Source organism: Eulemur rufifrons, chromosome 18 (assembly GCF_041146395.1).
Source record: "Eulemur rufifrons isolate Redbay chromosome 18, OSU_ERuf_1, whole genome shotgun sequence".
Taxonomy (NCBI): Eukaryota; Metazoa; Chordata; class Mammalia; order Primates; family Lemuridae; genus Eulemur; species Eulemur rufifrons.
The window spans coordinates 44,123,945-44,145,036 of NC_091000.1; the positions used below are offsets into that span (position 1 = coordinate 44,123,945).

Sequence of the window (21,092 nt, forward strand, 5' to 3'; positions counted from 1 at the left end):
CTTTTATTCTCTATTTATTTGTAAGAATACAGAGAATAGAAAGTTGGGGGAAAAGTTTTCATCATTTTCTGTCTCATATTTATTTCCATTCTAATATTTACTCAAATTAAATTTATTTATTAGACCAAGAGAATGGACTTCTACCTTTTTCCTGATCACTGGCTCTTGTATAAGGCTAGCTTGATCTTGATAAGACCATGATTAGACAACTTAAGTTGGGCATCTTGTTTTAATGACTGGGTCCTAGAGCAACTCATTGTCCTGGCTAGTAAGCTTTGTTTTTAAAAAGCCCTGCTCATCTATAGTGGAATATGTGCATGGGCAGGACAGGAGTGACTCATTTTGTTATTCATCAATCTTTCAAATACATATATTGCTTATTCTTGGTTGATGAAATAACCCTGTAAAACATGATTTCTAGCAACTATTTCTTTCCTTTAGGTTTCCAGATGGGAAGCTTTAGCACACTCTTGGTGTGTTCCTATTACACCACTTTTCTATGACTTTTCTTTTTTCTTCTTTTTAATAGCTTTATTGAGATACAATCGCTATACAAAAAATGAAGCATATTTAATGTATATAGTTTGATGAGTTTGTAGGACCTTTCAATCAGCCTGGAAAAATTGCTTTAGATAGCCAGAGACATGACAGCCGAATGGTGATGAGTGTTTGACTGTCAAGAAGAAAGTAAAACAGAATATACAAGTAGCCTTTCTCCCCCACTACATGTTGACCACTCTTTGGCACAGGGGATCCCAACTTGTAGGACTCTGGCAGTTCCCTCAACTTCTTTCATTTAGAACCTGGTATTGGTTACAAAAACTTTTCACTCTAGGCTTCTCAAAATGCACGTTACTTCCGGATTCACAATTCATGATAAAGACAGACTCACAGAACATATTATAATTTAAATATCCTATGATGATGCCTCAATCAAGGAGGCCAATCATAATTCCATTTGTTATCTCTTGTAAAATAGTAAGAAGGTTTCCCAAACTTACCAATATTTGGGTGAACTCCTAAAGACTACAAGAAATATTTTTCATATATATTTCTTCCTAGATCACAGTTTAACTTGTAGGAATCTTAGGGTCCACAGAGGTTAGGATCAGTGTGATAAGGTAGAAGTATTACTATAGTGGATGGCATCAGGGGAGTTAAGACACGCAGCATCCCAGAAGGGGTGCATATTCAAATTCAATGTAATGCAATTGTCAAAGCTGCATAAGGACTACAGTAATTCAAGAATGAGTCAACGCTTTAGGCACTGTATTCTCTTTTGTTCCAAAATAAACAATAAAAACAACTGCTCTGTCTAGACTATACTAGTCTCTTTACCATTCTCCTTCACTCATTTATTCAATCATCCAGTCAACAAATCATGTTTGACTGCCTACTATGTGTCAGGCACTGTCCTAGGCTCTGAAAACACAGCAAACAATAAGATGGACAAAAATCACTCCCATTTAGAATTTATATTCTAGTGAAGGGAGAGCAAAGAAACATATATGTAAAACATATATTATGTCAGATGATAATAGTGATAAAAAGATAGATAAACTGGGAAGAGAAATAGAATATGCCAGGAATGGGTGTAGAGGTATTGTCTCCCTGTTTTAGAGAGGTCTGTGTGTTAGATTTCTGGGGATATGGGATGATTTGGAAATCCAAGGACTATTATGCTGACTTTCATAAAACAGATAAAAGACATGTTATTCATTTTTTCTTTCAAAATATTAAGGGGGTACAAATGTTTTTGTTAAATGGATACCTTTAACGATGCTTAAGTTGAGGCTTTTAGTGTGTTCATCACCCAAATAGTGTTCATTGTACCAAATAGGTAGGTTTTTACCCCACTCTTCCTCTCCTCTTGCTCCTTCTTGAATTCCAATGACCTTTCATCTCTTTGTGGCTATGTGAACCCATCAATTGGCTCCCAAGTATTAGAGAGTACATGTGGTGCTTGCTTTTCCATTCCTGAGATACTTCACTTAGGATAATGGTCTCCAGTTCCAGTCAAGTTGCTGCAAATGACATTATTTCATTCCTTTTGGGGGCTGAGTAGTACTCCATGATATGTGTGTGTGTGTGTGTGTGTGTGTGTATCACATTTTCTTAATCCACTCATAAATTGTTGGACCCTTAAGTTGATTCCACATCTTTAAGACTGTGAATTGTACTGCAACAAACATTTGGGTTCAGGTGTCTTTTTGATAAAACAACTTCTTTTCTTTTGACTAGATATCCGTAGTGGGATTGCTGGATTGAACGGTAAGTCTACATTTACTTCTTTGAGGAATCTCCATACTGTTTTCCATAGAAATTGTACTAATTTGCAGTCCCACCAACAGTGTATAAGTGTTCCTTTCTCTCTGCAGCCATGCCAGCATTTGTTGTTTGGGGACATTTTGATAAAAACCATTCTAACTGGGGTAAGGCAATATTCATTGTGGTTTTAATTTGCATTTCCCTGATGATTAATGATATTGAGCATTTCTTCTTATGTTTTGGGGCCATTTTTCTCTCTTCTTTTGAAAAAACTTCTGTTCATGTCTTTTGCCCACTTTTTTATGGGGTTATTTGGTGGTTATTTATTTTTTTGAGTTCTTTGTAGATTCTAAATATTAGCCCTTTGTTGGATACATAGTTTGCAAATATTTTCTCCCATTCTGTAGGTTGTCTATTTTCTCTGTTTATTATATCCTTAGCTGTACAAAAGCTTTTTAATTTAACCAAATTGCATTTATTTGTTTTTGTTGTTGCTGTATTTGGTTTTGGGGTCTTTTTCATAAATTCTTTGTGTTGGCTTATGTCTAGAAGAGTTTTTCCTACATTTTCTTCTTGAATTTTTATGGTTTCATGCCTTACATTTAAGTGCTTTTTCCATCTTGAATTAATTTTTGTATATGGTGAGAGATAGGGGTCCTGTTTCATTCTTCTGCACTGGATTGATTTTAATGGTGTGAACGCAGACCGTGTGATGAAAGTATGTGTGTAGGGGGACAAGGATAGAGGAGTGAGATTGTCCAGTTCTGTGTTTTTTTCTTTACTCTCCTTAGTGGGGCCAGGAGAGAAACAGCAACTGTGAACTCATGTAGAGACACACCACTGACATGTTCAAGTCATGTGAGCACTTCCCCATCCCTTTACAAAATATTTTTCCCCAAACAAATCATGATCATGTCACTGTCACAATGATTTTGATAATGCTGGTGCTCAGTACCCCTCTTTTTAAAGAAAAGCCATTAAAGTCTTTTCTGAAGTTAAGGAGAAGGAGATACGTTATTTCTTTTTTTGGCCAATGTGTCAATTACATCAAAGACTAAGGGTTAGAAGATAAATTTCCTCCTTTGGTAGGAACACACATCTCCAGGTATTAGATTTATGCTCCTCCCACATACTCACTGCAAGTCGGCTTCTCTATGTGGTCTGAACCCCTTCTTGTCTCCTCCCTTTATTCCTTTCTTTTCTTCCTTCCTCTCTCCCCCCTTTCTTCCCCTTCTTTGCACCCAATACATACTGAGAACTTTGCCAGGTGCTGGGGGTAAGTTAATCTATAAGAATGACACAGTCTCTGCCCTCATGGAATTTTTATCCTAGAGAGGATGAGTGGAAACATGTAATCAAATTATTAAAGAAGATAATTACACATTATCAACAGTGCTTTAAGAAAAAAACAACATGAAAGGACAGAGAGTAAATAATATGATAAATTTGAATTGTTTAATCATATATAAAGGATGTTATCCCCCTATAAAAGATGTATTGAAAGAAAATGATTAAATAGAAATAATTAAATCTAAGTTTTCCTTTAGGTTTTCTAAAGTGTCTAATATAATATTTTGTAAAAAATTTATAGAGCTAATTGTAATTCTTCTGAAATATCCAACCAAAGAGATATTATTATTTTTATTAAGCCACTGATGGGAAGAAAAGTATTTTACTTTTAGGGTATCCTACATGGCTTATAAGGAGTCTCTGAACAGGAATTCCAAATTTTTAAATGTATCTTGACCTTCTCAAGAAAAGATGCTACAAAATATGCTTAAATTTTTTAAGAAACCTAAAATTTAATATTCCAGTTGTTCTGTGCATGTTATGAACAGCACTTTTTAAAAAAAAAGTATCTGAAACTAGGTACTAAGGTTTCCAAATGCAATTGAAAGTACTGGTGTTTAATTGTAGCACACAAACCAACAGTTACAGGCCTTATCTTTTTCTCTTGAGTGTGAATTGTTGCCATTATTATTATTCTGAAATCTTCAGCACTGCCAAGGACATGTCCAGTACAACTAGGTTCTACTGGCATTGACAATGCCATTCTCTGTCAAACCCCTTATTTTGTATTCTAGATAGGATTATGGTCTTTTAAATGCAAGAAATAGTTGTTCATTCTCCTCTAAGGGATGATTTGGACAAATTCCTCTGTGCTTCCTACCCTCCTATGTTAATAGGATTAATTACCATAGCATTCCCTGGAAATCCTCACTTAATCTTACTTCCTTATCCACACAAATGCTTACTTATTTGTATTTAGTTGGTTCCCACTGAAAGAGCTTTTTATCCATGAAACAAAACAATTATTACTAATTTTATGGAAAATAAATTTGTTGGCTAGATCAGAATTTTTAAAGAAATTTTTAAAATTGTGATAGGATTTGTCAACTCAAAGTACAGATTTACTGTCCATTCCCCTGGGTAGCATTTCTAATAATTTTTAAAGAAACATACTTGATATATGTAAATGTTTAAAAAAAAACTCATTGCTATGCCCATCTTGTAAGCTTGAAAATATCTACTTTTTTATGCTTCCTTTTTATTTAATTTTGTAAATGTATTTACATATGGAAGTCATTGAGCAAATGGTATTTTAAGTCAAATATGTATAATGTAATAATCTAAATCCTGTGAACAAGTAGTTCTTTTTATTATTTTAATAAAGAATTGGTATATGTGTACATTAGGGAAATATTATTTCATTCTAATATGCATTTCTAATGTACATCAGCTTATTAAGATGACAGAATCTAAATGGAGAAAAGCCTAAATCAACATACTCAATGCAGCTGCTTGTCTAAACTCAGAATCACAAGGGAATGACTGCTGACTTAAATTCCATGGGTGTTATTTTATCAAATGGAGAAAAGCCTAACGAGCAGACTTGCCAAGTTGTTAGCACCATTGTACTCCAAGTACTCCTCTGCTGCTAACTCAAGGCAGCCATTCAATCAAATGAAACCTACTATGCATCCCTCATCTGACCCTGAGAACCAAATATACAAAATCACAATGCAAGAAATAGTTGCCCATTGTCCTCTAAGGGAACATTTAGACACATTTTTGTGCTTTTTACCCTAGTTTACTTCTGCTAACCTGTGAAATCCAAGTCTCCCCACATTATTCTGCACATATCCCAGTTGGATCCAATTTCCTTTCTTCTCCAAACCAAACCCATCACTGTGCCCTCTGGAAATTCTGCTCTTTGATCAGAAAACTCTCCTTTGCCTTCAATTTCTTATAAAAATATGTTCTTCACCATACTGACTTTAGAAAAATCTGGCTGCCTCTTAATAATCTGTTTGTCCAGTAATTTTAATTAATTTAATTAAAGGCTTATTTTTGTCACATGTCCATTCTAGCTCAGTGTAAGGAAGGTGGTAGACAACTGAATGGCTCCCTATTGGTATTTCTGGAATATTTCCTTTTCTAAAACCAGACTTCTCCAGATAGATAAATAGGAAGATCAAGAGAGAGAGAGAGTGTCAGAAAAAGAAACAGAAAGAGAGAAAAATGAGATAATAGATAGACCCACTCCTTTAAATCTCAGGCAGTTTTGCTACATGATTCTTTCCTATTCTCTCCCCATAATTCACTAATGGATTTAACTCCTGGTTCAGGGATATTTCTGTCTACCCCTACTCTTTCAATATTCTCAATACCCATGTGAATAAACCACCCAGAAGAGCTCCTTTATTATGCATAACAGAGGAGCTCTTTGATCAAGCCGGCATGAGTTTTTGCAAATATATATATTTTTTCTGTAGACCTCAAACAGAAATAAAAGAGAGACAACAGAATCTGAATTATAGCAATACATAACTGAGGACTTGTATTTTTAAAAAATATTTGAGTTGTAAAATATAGTCAATGAAAATGCATTGTTTCCTTCATAACACATTTGTGTCCCCTTTTTCAAAATAATGCTTTCATTATTCCTTAAAAGTTTCATGGGCAAGAAAAAAACTGCATGAATTTAGGTATTTAATACTTAAAGATGTGCATAGACATTTTAGTAAAATATATTTAACATCACAAAATAAAATTTATATGATATTTATTTAAAGTTCAGCTCAATTTAACATTTTATCTGTAACACATGGATGCTCTATAATCTGAGGGGGAAATGCCCAGGATCACAGTGGTTGTAGAATGATAATATTTCCTTGTCTTTAGAACAGAACTCTCAGGATTTAATAGCACTCATGCCAGCTATATGAGACAGGTACATAAACTGCTCAAATGAGAACAAAATAAATATCATGCTGTCATTTATTTCACTAATTTCTTTTTTTTTTACATTTTTAATAGTTTATTATAAATGTAATAACCTTTGTATTAGATCATGGTTTATAATTAAAATTATGTGAACATCTAGATAAAATATTTGTACATACCATTATAAAATGGGGATAATAATATCATATTTACTTCTTAGATTTATGATGAGGATTAAATGACCTACTGATGTACAATCTGCCATCTAGTAAAGGCCATGTAAGTATTTATTATTATTTTCATGAGAATGCATATTTCACTAATTTCTTGAAATAAGCAAAACTATTTCTCTTCTTTTGCAAGATAATTTTTTCACTGAAAAATTGGTGTTAAAACTTTACTTGTTTAAAGAGGTATACATATTTCTGGTTTATAATGGCTACTAATGATATTTGATTTGTTCTCACCCACCATCCAACCCTAAGCATTAAAATAATGCAAAGGTTTAGCATAAAGAAAATATTTATCAATCATTGATGCACTAAGTCAAATGTATATGGCCTCTTTATTTCCACTATCATCCACTACATCTTCATGAAAGTTAGATATGAAAGTATAATTATAGCTAACAATTACATCACACTTTGTATGTGCTAGCCATTCTTCTAAAAAGCTTACATATTCTAAATCATGAAAGTATCACATAAAACTTATGTACTAGATATTATTTTTATTGCTAGTTTATAGATAGGGAAACTGAGACCCAGAGAGTTTAAGTAAGTTGCCATAGGTTACATACCGTGTAAGCAATAGAGATGGGATTTGAACCCAGGCTCATAGTTTTAACCACTATGCTATGATCATAAAAAAGATAATTTTTAAAAAATTTCTTAGGATTTCCTCAATTTAGGGCCACTTCCTCCTTTGCTATTTGAAACATATACTTTTGGTCTTTTGAAATGCATGTCTCATCCTATCTTTGTTGACTTGTTTTCTTCAGTCATTACCTGTTTTAGCTCTTCTAGATCTTCAATTGTCAATGACAAATCAAGTATTCTAACATCAATTTTATCAATTTCAAGAAACAGTGTTTGTTCGAGAGTTTAAAATTTCACTTTGTAAGGAATAAGTATTTTATCATTGGATATTTTCTAAATACAAAAGTAGGTCTCAGACAGAAAGACTAAATGTGCAGTTGTAGACATTTATGTAAAACTAGAATGGTGAAGAGGTGGATTGAATAAGATCTATTTCTATAACTGGTCAGTTCATTTTAACAAACATTTTCTTGCTATGAAAACTTTCTAACTATGGTACAAAAGAGCCTCCTTTGCTGCTTTTTATTATGTCTTCTTTTCTTTCAACTGGACAGACCCCTAGGTTCTAATTTACTTGAAAGTCTGCAAAAGAAACTCCAGAATATATCTTCATCATATGGAGCAAGAAAAGAATGTGTGCAGCCAGCTTTCATGCTGCATTTATAAAGCCCAAGGCCAAATTGTACTTTTAAATTTTTACTTGTGATTGGCAGTATCTTTGAGTTGTACATTATTTTCTCTGCTAATCATACCTTGTAACTTATTAACAGACATCATTAAGATCATTCTCTTCTTATCCTAATTTAAATTATTTTAAATTTTATATTAAATTATGGTATTATATAGTCTCAAGTTTATGAATAAGCTTATATGTATTAGGTGTTATAATACTTCACATATAGGTTCTTAAAAAGCACCTTTAACTTGAAACCACACAAGTCAAAAATCAATATTTGTGTTATAAATAGCCCAAAATTTCTTGTATATTTTACAGGGTCCCTTTTAAAGTCTTCTTTGTTTTTCACAGTTCATTAGTGGATGAGATACTGACATTTCCACTGCATATTGCTGAATGAAAAAAATTATTTGTGTGGTGTGGGATGTATGCAGAACTATTACTAATGATCCTATGAACATTAAAAGGAAAACAATAAAAAAAAACAACTCTATGCTACTAATTTGATAACCTAGATAAACAAATTCCTAAAAGAAACAACTTTCCAAAAGTCATACAAGAAAAAAATAGACAATCTGAATAAAGCCTATATCTATTAAAAAATTGAATCACTAATTAGTAGCCTTCCAAAGAGACAGCATCAGGCCCAGATAGGTTCACTGGTGAATTTTATCAAACATTTAAGGAAGAACTTGTACCAATTCTCTACAGTCTCTTTCAGAAGATAGAAGCAGAGAGAATACTTCCTAACTCATTCTATGAGTCCAACATTATACTAATCCCCAAACCAGACAAAGATATTACAAGAAAAAACAACTACAGACCAGTATCTCTCATGACCATAAATGTAAAAGTCCTCAAAAAATATTAACAAATAAAATTCAACAATATATGAAAAATATTTTTACACAATGAGAAAGTGGGATTTATCTCAGGTTGCAAGCCTGATTCAGGATTCAAAAACCATTTAGTGTAATCCATCAAATCAACAACCTAAAGAAGAAAAATCATATGATCATATTAATAGATGCAGAAAAAGCATTTGAAAAAATCAAATATCTATTCATGATGAAAATTCTCACTATACTAGGAGTAGAGGGTAACTTCTTCCATTTGAAAAGAATATATCTACAAAAATCCCACAGGTAGCATCATAATTAATAGTGAGAAGCTTGAAACTTTCTTACAAAAACCAGGAACATGCAAGGCTGCCCCCTCTCACCATTCCTTTCCAACATTGTACTAAAGTCCTAGGTAATTTGATAAGACTACAAAAGACTAGAAAAGGATATAAAAATTATACAGTTTAGGAAAGTGGCTTTTTTCAAAGATGACATGGTTGTCTATGTAGACTATATAAAAATTGATATCAATCCTCCTGGAACTAATAAGCAATTATAGCAAGTTTTCAGGATACAAGGTTATTATACAAAAGTCAATGGCTTTCCTATACCTACCAGCAATTAATAGGTATAATTTAAAATTAAAATCACAATACCATTCACATTAGCACCCTCCAAAATGAGATAGGTGTAAATCTAACCAAATATGTATAAAATCTATAGGAGGAAAACTGCAAAACTGTGATGAATGCAATTAAAGAAGAACTAAATAATTGGAGAAATTCTCCATGTTCATGGATAGGTATGTTCAATATTGTCAAGATGTCAGTTCTTCCCACTTGATGTATATATTCAATGCAATCCCAATCAATATCCCAACAAGTTATTTTGTGAATATAAAATAGAATAGCCAACACAATATTGAAGAAGAACAATATTGGAGAACTAACACTACCTACCTTCAAGGCTTACTATAAATCTAAAGTAATGAAGACAGTGTGCTATTGGTGAAAGAATAGATAAATCAACCCATGAAACACAATAGAAAGCCTAGAAACAGACCCACATGCATATAGTCAACTGATCTTTGGACAAAGGCACAAAGGCAATACAACAGAACAAATGCAGTTCTTTCAACAGATAGTACTTGAACAAATGGATATATACATGGAAAAAATGAATCTAGACAAAGACTTTCACAAAAATAACTTCACTAAAAATAACTTAAAATGTCTCATAGACCTAAATGCAAAATGCAATACTATAAAATTCCTAGAATATAACATAGCCGAAAACCTAGATAATTGTGGACATGGAAATGCCTTTTTGGATAAAACACCAATGGCACACTCTTTCAAGTAAATAATTGATAAACTGAACTTTATCAAAATTAAAAAGCTTCTGCTACACAGAAGAAAATGTCAAGAGAATGAGAAGACAAGCCACAAACTGTGAGAAAATATTCTCAAAAGACATATCTAAAAAAACACTGTATCCAAAATATACAAAGAATTCTTAAAATTTAATAGTAAGACATGGACAATATGATTAAAAAATGGGCAAATACTCTGGGCAGAAACTTCACCAAAGAAGATACACAGATGGCAAATAAGCATATGAAAAGATGCTCCACGGCATATCTCATCAAGGAAATGCAAATTAAAACAATCATGAGATACCATTACACATCCATTAAAATGGCCAGAATCTAGAACACTGACACCACCAAATGCTGGTAAGGATGTGGAGCAACAGGAACTCTTTCCTTCACCACTGGTGGGAATGCAAAATGGTATATCCACTTCACAGGACAGTTTGGCAGTTTCTTACCAAACTAAACTTTCTCTTACCATATGATACAGTGATTATGCTCCTTGATTTTTACTCCAAATAGTTAACAACTTATGTCCACACAAAACCTGCACACATATATTTATAGCATCCTCATTCATAATATCTAAAACTTGGAAGTAACCAAGATGTTCTCCTGTAGGTGAGTGGGATGTATGCAGAAAATGTCAGTAAGGACCTTCCTAGATTATTACCTTCTTGTACCTCTTGGTTGGCTAATACATAAATGAGATTCTAAAGACATCTTCTGCTCTCACAACATCATAACTTTCAGATGATTTGAAAGAATACTCTTCAGGCATAAAGTCTAAATTAAAAATAGTTGAGAAAACAAAACCAAACTTTGTAGCAGATGAACTTTATTATGGGTTGAATTGTGTCTCCCAAAAGATATTTTTAAGTCCTAACCCCTAGTACCTCAGAAGATGACCTTATTTAGAAATAGAATCATTGCAGATACAATAAGATAAATTAAGATAAGTTCATTCTGGAGTAGGGTGCATCCTTAATCCGATATGCCTGGTGTCGTTATAAAAAGAAGGAATACCACGTGAAGAAAAACATGAAGGGAGAATATCTTATGACTAGAGAAGCAAAGATTGGAGTGATTGCCCTACAAGCCAAGGGATGCCAGAGAGTGTCTGGGGCTATTTGAAGCCACAGGGAGCAGGAAGGACCCTCCCCACAGGCTTCAGATGATGCATGGCTCCGTTAACACCTTGATTGTGGACTTTCAGCTTCTAGAGTGAGATAATAAATTTCTGTTGTTTTAACCATACAGTTGGTAATATTTTGTTATGGCAGCACTAGGAAACTAATACAAACTGGAACACAATGGAAATTTGAAGCATGTACGAATGCAGTGCTATTAGACACTACCATTTTCCAATGATTAGCAATCTTCCTTTTGGGATTTAGATGTGGATACTGTGATAATAACTAGATTTGATCTGTTCATATTTTGTGTTCAACCAATGGCTATAGTGGTACAGTTATGTTAATGAAAACTAAAAAAAATCATAAAAAATTTAAAATTAAAAAGTAGAACAAAAACCCAAAATATTTCAATATGTCAGGCACACATAGATCAAGATGGCAAGACTTAATTATAAATGTATCTTGATTAAGTTAACTAGTCATTTATTGCTACTACAAAATATAAGTTTCAAGAGTTTCATTTTTGCAAAACAAATCATGGGGTATATGACAACATAAATATCTTAATTACAATAGCTTCTAATTTTATTCCAATTCCAGAGTTCAATTTCTTAAATTCTAATTCCTGAAACTTAGTAACTACTCAATAAATGTAGGCTGAAATTAAAGAAGATAATGCAAATGATATAAATTTTAACTAATTTGGATAATAACTATTAATATAATCAAATTTGCTAACAAGGTGATTTTAATATGAAGTCTTTAAAATGTTGCTCTATTCCAAAGCTTAGAAATCCTTGCTTAATAAGACCAATATTCTCCAATGTCATGTTTTTGAAAAAAGCCATAAAATTAACCATCAAAAATGAATAGCATGATATTATGAAAATAACCTATCTAACATTTATTTTTTCCAAACCTATATTCACTGTTAAGGGCAGGAGCAAAATCTGCCTAAAAATATGTTATTGGGATCATCAAAAAGTCAGCAAAATCCGTCATTCCTATCACCATTTTTCTATCATCCTGGTTTGGCTTCTTCTCTCTACATTACTTCCTGAAATCAGTATATGTTTTGGAAGAAATCATGGTCTTTAGACAGTTTAATACTTTAGACAGTACTAAAACCAAATTTAATATGTTCAAATTGATCCTTGATTATTTAAGAGGTACTGGAATATGTCAGTGATTCAATACTATCTTAAGTTTTTATTTACATTTTGCTATAGATGTGCTCAGCTGCTGGTCAGTAGCATCTCTATATTCTGGATAAACCATCTTTTATTGACTGATAGAAACTTAAACATTGTATAGGCTCCAGAGTATATCAGGAGAGATCTTATAAATTGTATAGGATAGATAACTGGTAATTCCTTTAGATATTTAAGGTATAAAAATCTATCAAAAGCAGAAATCTCTTTTCAAACTGTAAAACACCACAAATTAGTCAAATTCGTTCTTAAAATAGTTATATTCTCACACTTTAACAATATGGATTAAATATATATAGTATTATTATAGAGTAAATTCACACAAATGCAAGCATATTGTGTATGCTATGCATCAGTAAGTTTGTTAATTTAGTAAATAATCATACCTGAGTTAGTTCATTAATATCTACAAGTCCGTTACTGTCTGCGTCAAAATATTTAAACATTTGATCCACCAACAGCTTCTTCCGAGAAAGGTTGTCACCATTAGGATTTTCATTTTCTTGCATAATATACTTTTGGTTTTGTAAGTCTAAAAGCATTTTTTTCATCTTGCTGTATTCGGTGGTCTTGCAGTTATCTCCTGTAATAAAAGAAATAAGTTATTTTAAAAGCAATATTATTGAAAATAAATAATTTATTTTATTAAAGTTTAGGAGCTGATATTTTATGGATAAGATGCTATGTACATAATTTTTACATGTCTAGTTTTGCATGATTTACAATTTATTCAAGGAAGAAGGAATGAACTATTGCCACTGTAGGATAGAGATTCATTTCTATCAAATCTAATATTAAATAACATATTTACTGTGTGATTTCTTTATGACAAAGACACTGATGTTATGAGGGATGTAGAAAAACGTGATGGCTCCAATTTTCTCCAGTGTTTAAATTTATTGTCTTACTTTTAATCCTGACTATACATCTCTATATTGATAGTTTTACAGGTGCAGGAAATGAGGTGTAGGGAGGTGAAATAAATTGCCCAAAGCAAAAGGTTCAATTGTGCTGGACTTGCACTTAAATGCACATATATCTGGCTCCAAAAGATTATACCACATTTTTTATCTAAAATATTTATAGACATTGGATTTGCTTTAATAATATATATATGTGTGTGTGTGTGTGCACGCACACACATGCATGTGTGTGTGTATACACAAACACACACACACACATACCCCCCCAACATACTTCTGTTAGTTCTGGCTATTCTTAATGGCACTAAGCTTATATTAGTGTTCTCCCAAAAGTCTTTTCTAATTGCTCTGATATTCATTTCTCTCTCCCCTTAGAAAACTCCATGTATAACATGGTATATAATTGCATTTGGTAGCTTAAATTTGATCTTTGTAAATTTCTTCTCCACAGCTAATTTATATGCTTATTGAATTAAAGCAACATTACAGATTTTCAGTATCTCCCATGTAAGTAATCATCACAATACCAGGAGCATCATAGTTAATGAAAATAATTGCTTGGCTTAATGTCTCTCAAAAATAACTACAGTTCCTCTAATATCTTCACAAGTTATTTTACAAAGAATTTCACTTGCTGATATATTTACATGATGATATATTTATAAATAGTGCATTGAAATGAAATGCATGCTGCTGATAGTCAATGTGATATAAAATATATTACACAAGAATGCAGTGCATAATGTAATTTGAAAATTAAACACTAGGTATTATATTAGCTGAAAATTTTTACAACATAGTTTTAAGAAAAAAACCCTAACTTTATAATTATGGTCAATTTTTACAATTAGGCTTTGACAGCATCTACAATTTTAAAAACAGATTTCTAAAGATGTTTAAATATGTCTGAGAAGCATGGGGTTGACAAACATTATTTGAAATCTCACTCTCTTTCAAGACAAAGTGAAATACAATCTCTTCCAGAGAGATGATAGACTATCTTTATTTTTCAAAGACAGTGAAATGACTACTGTTGTTCAGCAATTTCAGTTTTCATCAATACTGTCAACAAGTTCTTTTTTACAATAAAATGTAAACTTGGTGATGCAGATTAAGTCAATCTTGCATTATTCTATTCTTACTAAAGAATAATAATAATATGTTTTCATAATAGCAAGGAACTCACTGACAAAAAAAGAAGTAAACAAATCTGGAGCCACTGCTAGCAATTTTGGTGTCTGGGAAAGCAGCACAAAAAGAACCTTCAAATATGAGTGTGTGTGCGCATGTGTGCACCAGGAAGGAGAAGAATGTGTGATAGAAGAATGAGAAACAGGATTATAGTTCATTCCAGTAGCCGCACCTTGGATTTTTATATATGACCCTGGATCTCCATCTCCTTCATTTCTATGGACTGCAGGGGTGCAGGGTGGAGGTGGGAGGTGGGTGCTGACCTTAGACCACAGGCAATGAAGAGATCAGGATGTTGGTGAGAGTCAGAAGGGAAATGGGATTTAAACACTGAAAACATTGTAACTAATATTTAAAATTGGGGGAGGAGATAAAGTTTAGGTTGTCACACTCTTATTTTGATCTAATCAAATCAGTGGTGATGATCATAATACTCTCATTAACGCTTTCATTCCCCAAATTATTATAAATTTCTTCTCAAGTTCAGGCACTGGAGAGGTTGCTGGCAATCCAAAGAAAATATTAATAAAAGCACTTTAGTTAAGGCATTCATATTCTATGGAAATGCACAATAAATAGTTATGAAATTAATTAAATATTTGTAAAATTTGTTAATTTAATAAAAATCTCATAATTCTTTAGTAATAAACAGGTATATCTGTTATTAATAATAGATTTGCATATAATGCAGGCTTCCTGTGTGCCAGGAAATTTATACATATTAAATCATTTTATACATATTAAATGCTTACAACAGCCCAAAATGAAAGACAATATGATTATCACCATTTTACAGCTGAGGAACTAAGGCAAAGACAGATTAAATAACTTGTTCACGTTTTACAAAGCTAGAAAGTACAAAATGGTTTTTACACATAGACAATCTCTCTCTTTTATTCTTTAATTTTACTTCTCTCATCTTCAGAGTTTTTCACGGCCATTTAATAGTTAAAGTAAAGTTTTATATGGATTCAGAAAATTTTTCTAAGGATTATTTGCAAAGTGAAGGATAAATATAATAATAAACTCTAGGCAATATCACTGTTTATACCAGAGGTGGAGAAAGAAAAATCACAAAGAAAAAATAAAAGAATCTGAGAAATAACAGTTAGACTCTGAGAAAGTACTAAAAAGAAAATCAAAGGGAAAAGAACTTTTCAAGAGAGTATGATGAAATGTCAAACGTTTCACAGTAAAAGTAAGATAAACAGTAAGACATGTCCATTGGATTCCTTCAATTGGAAGTAATTGGTGATTTAAAAAAATTTTAAAATTATGATGAGTTAAGAAATGAATTCAAAATGATGATTTGGAAATGTTAGGTGTTTACTATTCTTTTAATAATTGTCAATAGGAAAGAAAAAGAACGAATACGGTTAATGAAGAACAACAGGTATTTAAAATTGCCCCCCGCCCCATCCAAGACTAGCATTGGGCAGTAGGGTAAGAAGTTCTGTTTGTTTATTTGGTTGCTTAGGTAGAATCCTCTTCTCAAAACTTAGCAGACAAGTGATACAGGATTGGCATAGTTAAAGGTAAAGAAATATTTTCCTGGGTTCACTTCCTGCTCTGGAAAACCAGTACAAAACCTCCTCTATTGTTCTTATTCTAGACACGAGGATATACTGGTGAACAAGACCCTATGACCAGAGACCCAGAGACCAATTTGTTGGTCTCTGTATGTACATCAGCTTCCTTTCCATGGATGTAGTGACAGGGGCTGTGCCCATTCTTGACTCTCAGTAACTCCTAGGGCGGTTAAAATCCATCTGGCCTTCTGAGGCCTGGAAGGACGCAGAGTCACCGACACTGAGATGGCTGCACCTGTGCAGCTGGCAGCGCCTCTCCGCGTCCCTGCGGAACTGAGGATAATTACGCCTCACATATCTGGTGATGCAACCATCAGTTCTGAGTACATGATAAGTACTAAAATTTACAGATTATATCAATTATGCTTAGTATAATGCGTTTTTGCTAAGGCTTCAATTTGTTCTTATCTCTTTTGAAATTACATGTTTATCCCTCCCTCTGATCTACCAGTAAAAAGTACCAATTCCTTTCAACACAAAATATCCAAAGTCTAAAAAATTATTTTTTCTCTTTTTAACATTTATTTTTAGAATTTGATTAATTTGATTCTAATATAAGCTGAAATGTGAGAAATCCAAATAATAAAAATTTAATGTTTTCATTTTAGTGTCAATTCCATTTGTATATTATGATGTATATAGGAACTTTTCTTTTTGAAATATTCAATAATATTATAGAATTCTTTTAAAATATTTTAGATAAATGTTTTGCATTTATAGCATAACAACCATGTCACAACTTTAGTTGATTGATTTAATATGCACATATGAATCAAATTCAGCATGGAAAGCTATCATATTCATACTAATTATAAGTTATAAAACTGTGCATACAAAAGAATTAAAATTATCTTGGTTAAAAATAGCCTCAACAGAATTTTAAAACAAACTTTAATCTTTAACTGTAATATCTACTTAAATGTCAAAAACAAAAGGATGAAAATAATATTGTGTTACATGAACTTTACTTAAATGTGCTATAGTTATACATAAATTAATGTAGGCTTACTATGTTTCAGGTACTATTCCAGTTCTGGGGATTCACTCAGACAAACACACATACACAAACCAATTCACAATACAGTACATTTAAAGAGCCATGGTTTTATCATACATCTGGAGAAATTTTTAAAAATGACTTTTTAGAAAAATGTTTTGGGTTTACAGAAAAATTGAGCAGAAATTACAGAGCTCCACATACCCTATTCCTTCACATCTACAGATCCTCCCCCACTTCAACATCCCACATCATAGTGTTGCAATCAATGAACCAACATTGACATAGCAGTATCGCTCAAAATCCAAGTTTACATTACAGTTCATTAGGTACATTAGGCACATTAGGGCTCTTGGTGTTATACATTCTATGGGCTTTGACAATTGCATAATGACATATATATACCATTATAGTATCATACAGAATAGTTTCACTGCCCTAAATATCCTCTGTGTTCCATCTATCCATCCTTCTTTCCCTCGTAACCCTTGGCAACCACTGAACTTTTTACTGTCTCCATAGTTTTGCCTTTTCTAGAATGTCATATAGTTGGAATCATCCAGTATGTATGCAGCTTTTTCAGATTTGCTTTTTTTCATCTAGAAATATATATTTAGGTTTCCAAGATGTCTTGTCTTTGCTTGATAGCTAATTTCTTTCTAGCACTGAATAATATCTCCTTGTACAGATGTACCACAGCTTATTCAATCACCTTTTGAAGAGCATCTTGGTTGCTTCCAAGTTTTGGTGATTATGGATAAAGCTTCTATAAATATCTGTGTGCAGGTTTTTGCATATGAGCATAAATTTGTGTAAATACCAAGAAGCATTATGGCTGGATTGTATGGTAAGACTATGTTTAGTTTCATAAGAAACTGCCAAATTGTCTTCCAAAGTGGCTGTACCATTTTGCATTTCCACCAGCAATTAATGAGAGTTTCTGTTGCTCTTCACCCTTGCTAGAATTTGGTGCTGTTAGTGTTTTGAATTTTCAACATCTTAATAAGTATATAGTGGTATCTTGTTTTAGAGAGAATTTTTTAAATTAATAAGGGATTATTTTTATAAGAGACCTTGGTTACTTTACTCTTCCCTCACTTTTCACACCCATGAAATTTGATTTGACTTAATTTAATATTGCCCTAAGCATTGTTAAATGGTTAAATAAAAAAGACTAAAAACAAAATTAATTCGATTGACATGCTTACTGATTAATTTTGGGAATTAATCTTACTTGAAATAAAAGGGAAGTGTTATGAGTTAAAAATCCATTCTTCAAACACTTTACTACTTAAGAAATAATTTGTCAATTATATGCCACACTGTCATTGGGAACTGTCTTCTAATCTATTCAAGCAGTAGTAAAAAGGGTTTGATTCTCCTGTTTGGCAACTGTGAATATGTATGAGAATTTTAAAAAAGATGTTCTAGTATCCAGGTCACTCTGCTTTCTTAACCCGGAGACAACATTACTTGAAATGTTTCTAAGGTCTCCAACTATATTCAAATGTAAAACACTTTGCATCAAATGTGAAGCTTAGCTGTTACTTCCTTTCACCATCCCCTCCCACCATTCTCACAAACACAAAAACATGTTATAAACTAAAGATGCAGAGAACTGATGGCAGAAAACACAACAAAATAAAACAAAGCACAATACAATCAAGAAATTGATAATCTAGAATGCTTAGGCCATAAGAAAATGTAACATAATATTAGCTATTATAACTGGTAAAATGCATTATTTTAAGCTCAGTGAATTTAATAGTCTTTAAAAATCATTCTTAGAGTGAAAAACCAGGAAAATATATTCTTCATATGAAAAAAGACATATCTCCTATAGAATATATGAAAGCTAATGCTGTTAAGCTGTTTGTCACTTGAGTTTTTTCTAATTAATCTTTTTTTTCTGATAACTTATCTATAAATAATTTGGACATGGCATGCAAGGCCATCCTTCTTTTCACAACCCTACAATTACTGTTAAAATATGAGTGCATTTTGTCTTATACATCACATAGATCTTATAGTTTTGATGTAGCAGGCTGTGCTTTATAAGGGTTGTTAATTTTGATTTATATTTCCTTGGATTTATATTGCATTTAGGAGTAAACATATATGAAAGATATTCTCTTTGTAAAACATCAGAATTTTACGGGAATACAAATGTCTTTGTTACATGAATTGCTTTTGTATAGTTTAAGGCAAAGTTATAAGTGTGCCCATAATCCAGATAATGTACATTGTACCTGTCAGGTGTGTATTTACGCATCCCCTTCTCCCCTTCCCACCTGCTTGTTTTGCATTAAGTTTTACTTTCATATGTGCACTTGGGTGTTGATTGATTAATTTAAATTAAACAGTGAGTATAAGTGGTGTTTGTTTTTCCATTCCTGTGATACTTCACTTAGAAGCAATGGTCTCCAGTTCCATCCAAGTTGTTACAAAAAGTATTAGCTCACCATTTTTTTTTTTTTTTTTTTATGGTGGAGTGGAACTTCATGGTATACATATACCATATTTTATTAATCCACTCACGTATTCATGGGCATTTGGGCTGTTTCCACATATTTGTGATTGTGAATTGTGCTGCTGTAAACCTTTGAGTGCAAGTGTTTATTTGATAAAATGACTTTTTATCCTTTGGGTAAATACCCAATAGTGGGATTGCTGGATCAAATAGTAGGTCTACTTTTAGTCCTTTGAGGTATCTCCATACTAATTTTCACAGAGTTTGTACTAGTTTGCAGTCCCACCAACAGCATATAAGTGTTCTTTTCTCTCCAGATCCACACTAGTATCTATCGTTTTTGGACTTTTTGATAAAAGGCTTTCTCACCAGAGTTAAGTGATATCTTATTGTGGTTTTGATATGCATTTCCCTTATGATTAGAGATGTTGAGCATTGTTTCATATGTTTATTGACAATTAGCCTATCTTCTTTTAGAAAGCTTCTGTTCATGTCTTTTGCCCAATTTTTAACAGGGTTGTTTGATTTTTTTCTTGTTGAATTGCCTGAGTTTGTGTAGATTCTACTTGTCAATCCTTTATTGGATGTATAGAATGGAAATATTTTCTCTCATTCTGTGGAGTATCTATTTGCTCCATTGATTATTTCCTTGTCTATGCAGAAGATTTTTAATTTAATCAGGTCCCATTTATTTTTGTTGTTGCTATGATTGTCTTTGGGATCTTCTTCATAATCTCTTTGCCTAGGACAATATCTGTAAGATGTTTTCCAACATTTTATTCTAGAATTCTTATAGTTTCATGCCTTAGATTTAAGTATGCTATCCACTGTGAGTTGATTTTTGTGAGAGGGGAGAGGTGCGGATCCTGTTTTGGTCTTCTACATGTGGCTATCCAGTTTTCCCAGCACCATTTATTGAACAAGGATTCTTTTCCCCAGTGTGTATTTTTTGTCTGCTTTGTCAAGATCAGATGGCAATATGAGGATGGTTTTACATTTGGTTTCTCTGTTCTTATCCATTTCTCTATGTCTCTGTTTTTGTGCCAGTACCATGCTGTTTTGGTTACTGTAGCCTTATAATATAGCATATAGTCTGATAAAGTGATGTCTCCTGATTTGTTCTTTTTGCTTAAGCTTGCTTTAGCTATTTGGAGTCTTCTCTGGTTCCATATAAAGGGTAGAAGTATTTTTTATATTTTTTCTAGATCTGAGAAAATTGACTTTGGTATTTCAGGGAGGTTACATTGAATCTGTAAATCACTTTGGGTAGAAAAGACATTTTAACAATGTGGATTCTGCTGGTCCATTAGCATGAAAGTTGCCTTTTCATTAATTTTACTTTACACAAATCAATTTTTTCTACAACCTAAAA

The 21,092-nt window shown here is 32.5% G+C and overlaps 1 protein-coding gene across 3 annotated transcripts in view; it reads right to left on the minus strand.

The window, feature by feature from the left end:
* FSTL5 (follistatin like 5) overlaps positions 1 to 21,092 on the minus strand; it is a 642,677-nt gene that overhangs the window by 306,873 nt on the left and 314,712 nt on the right. For all 3 annotated transcript variants that reach the window (XM_069493244.1, XM_069493243.1, XM_069493242.1), the window contains exon 5: positions 12,937 to 13,133. In XM_069493244.1, coding sequence (XP_069349345.1) covers positions 12,937 to 13,133 — 197 coding nt within the window. The remainder of the gene's footprint in view (positions 1 to 12,936; positions 13,134 to 21,092) is intronic.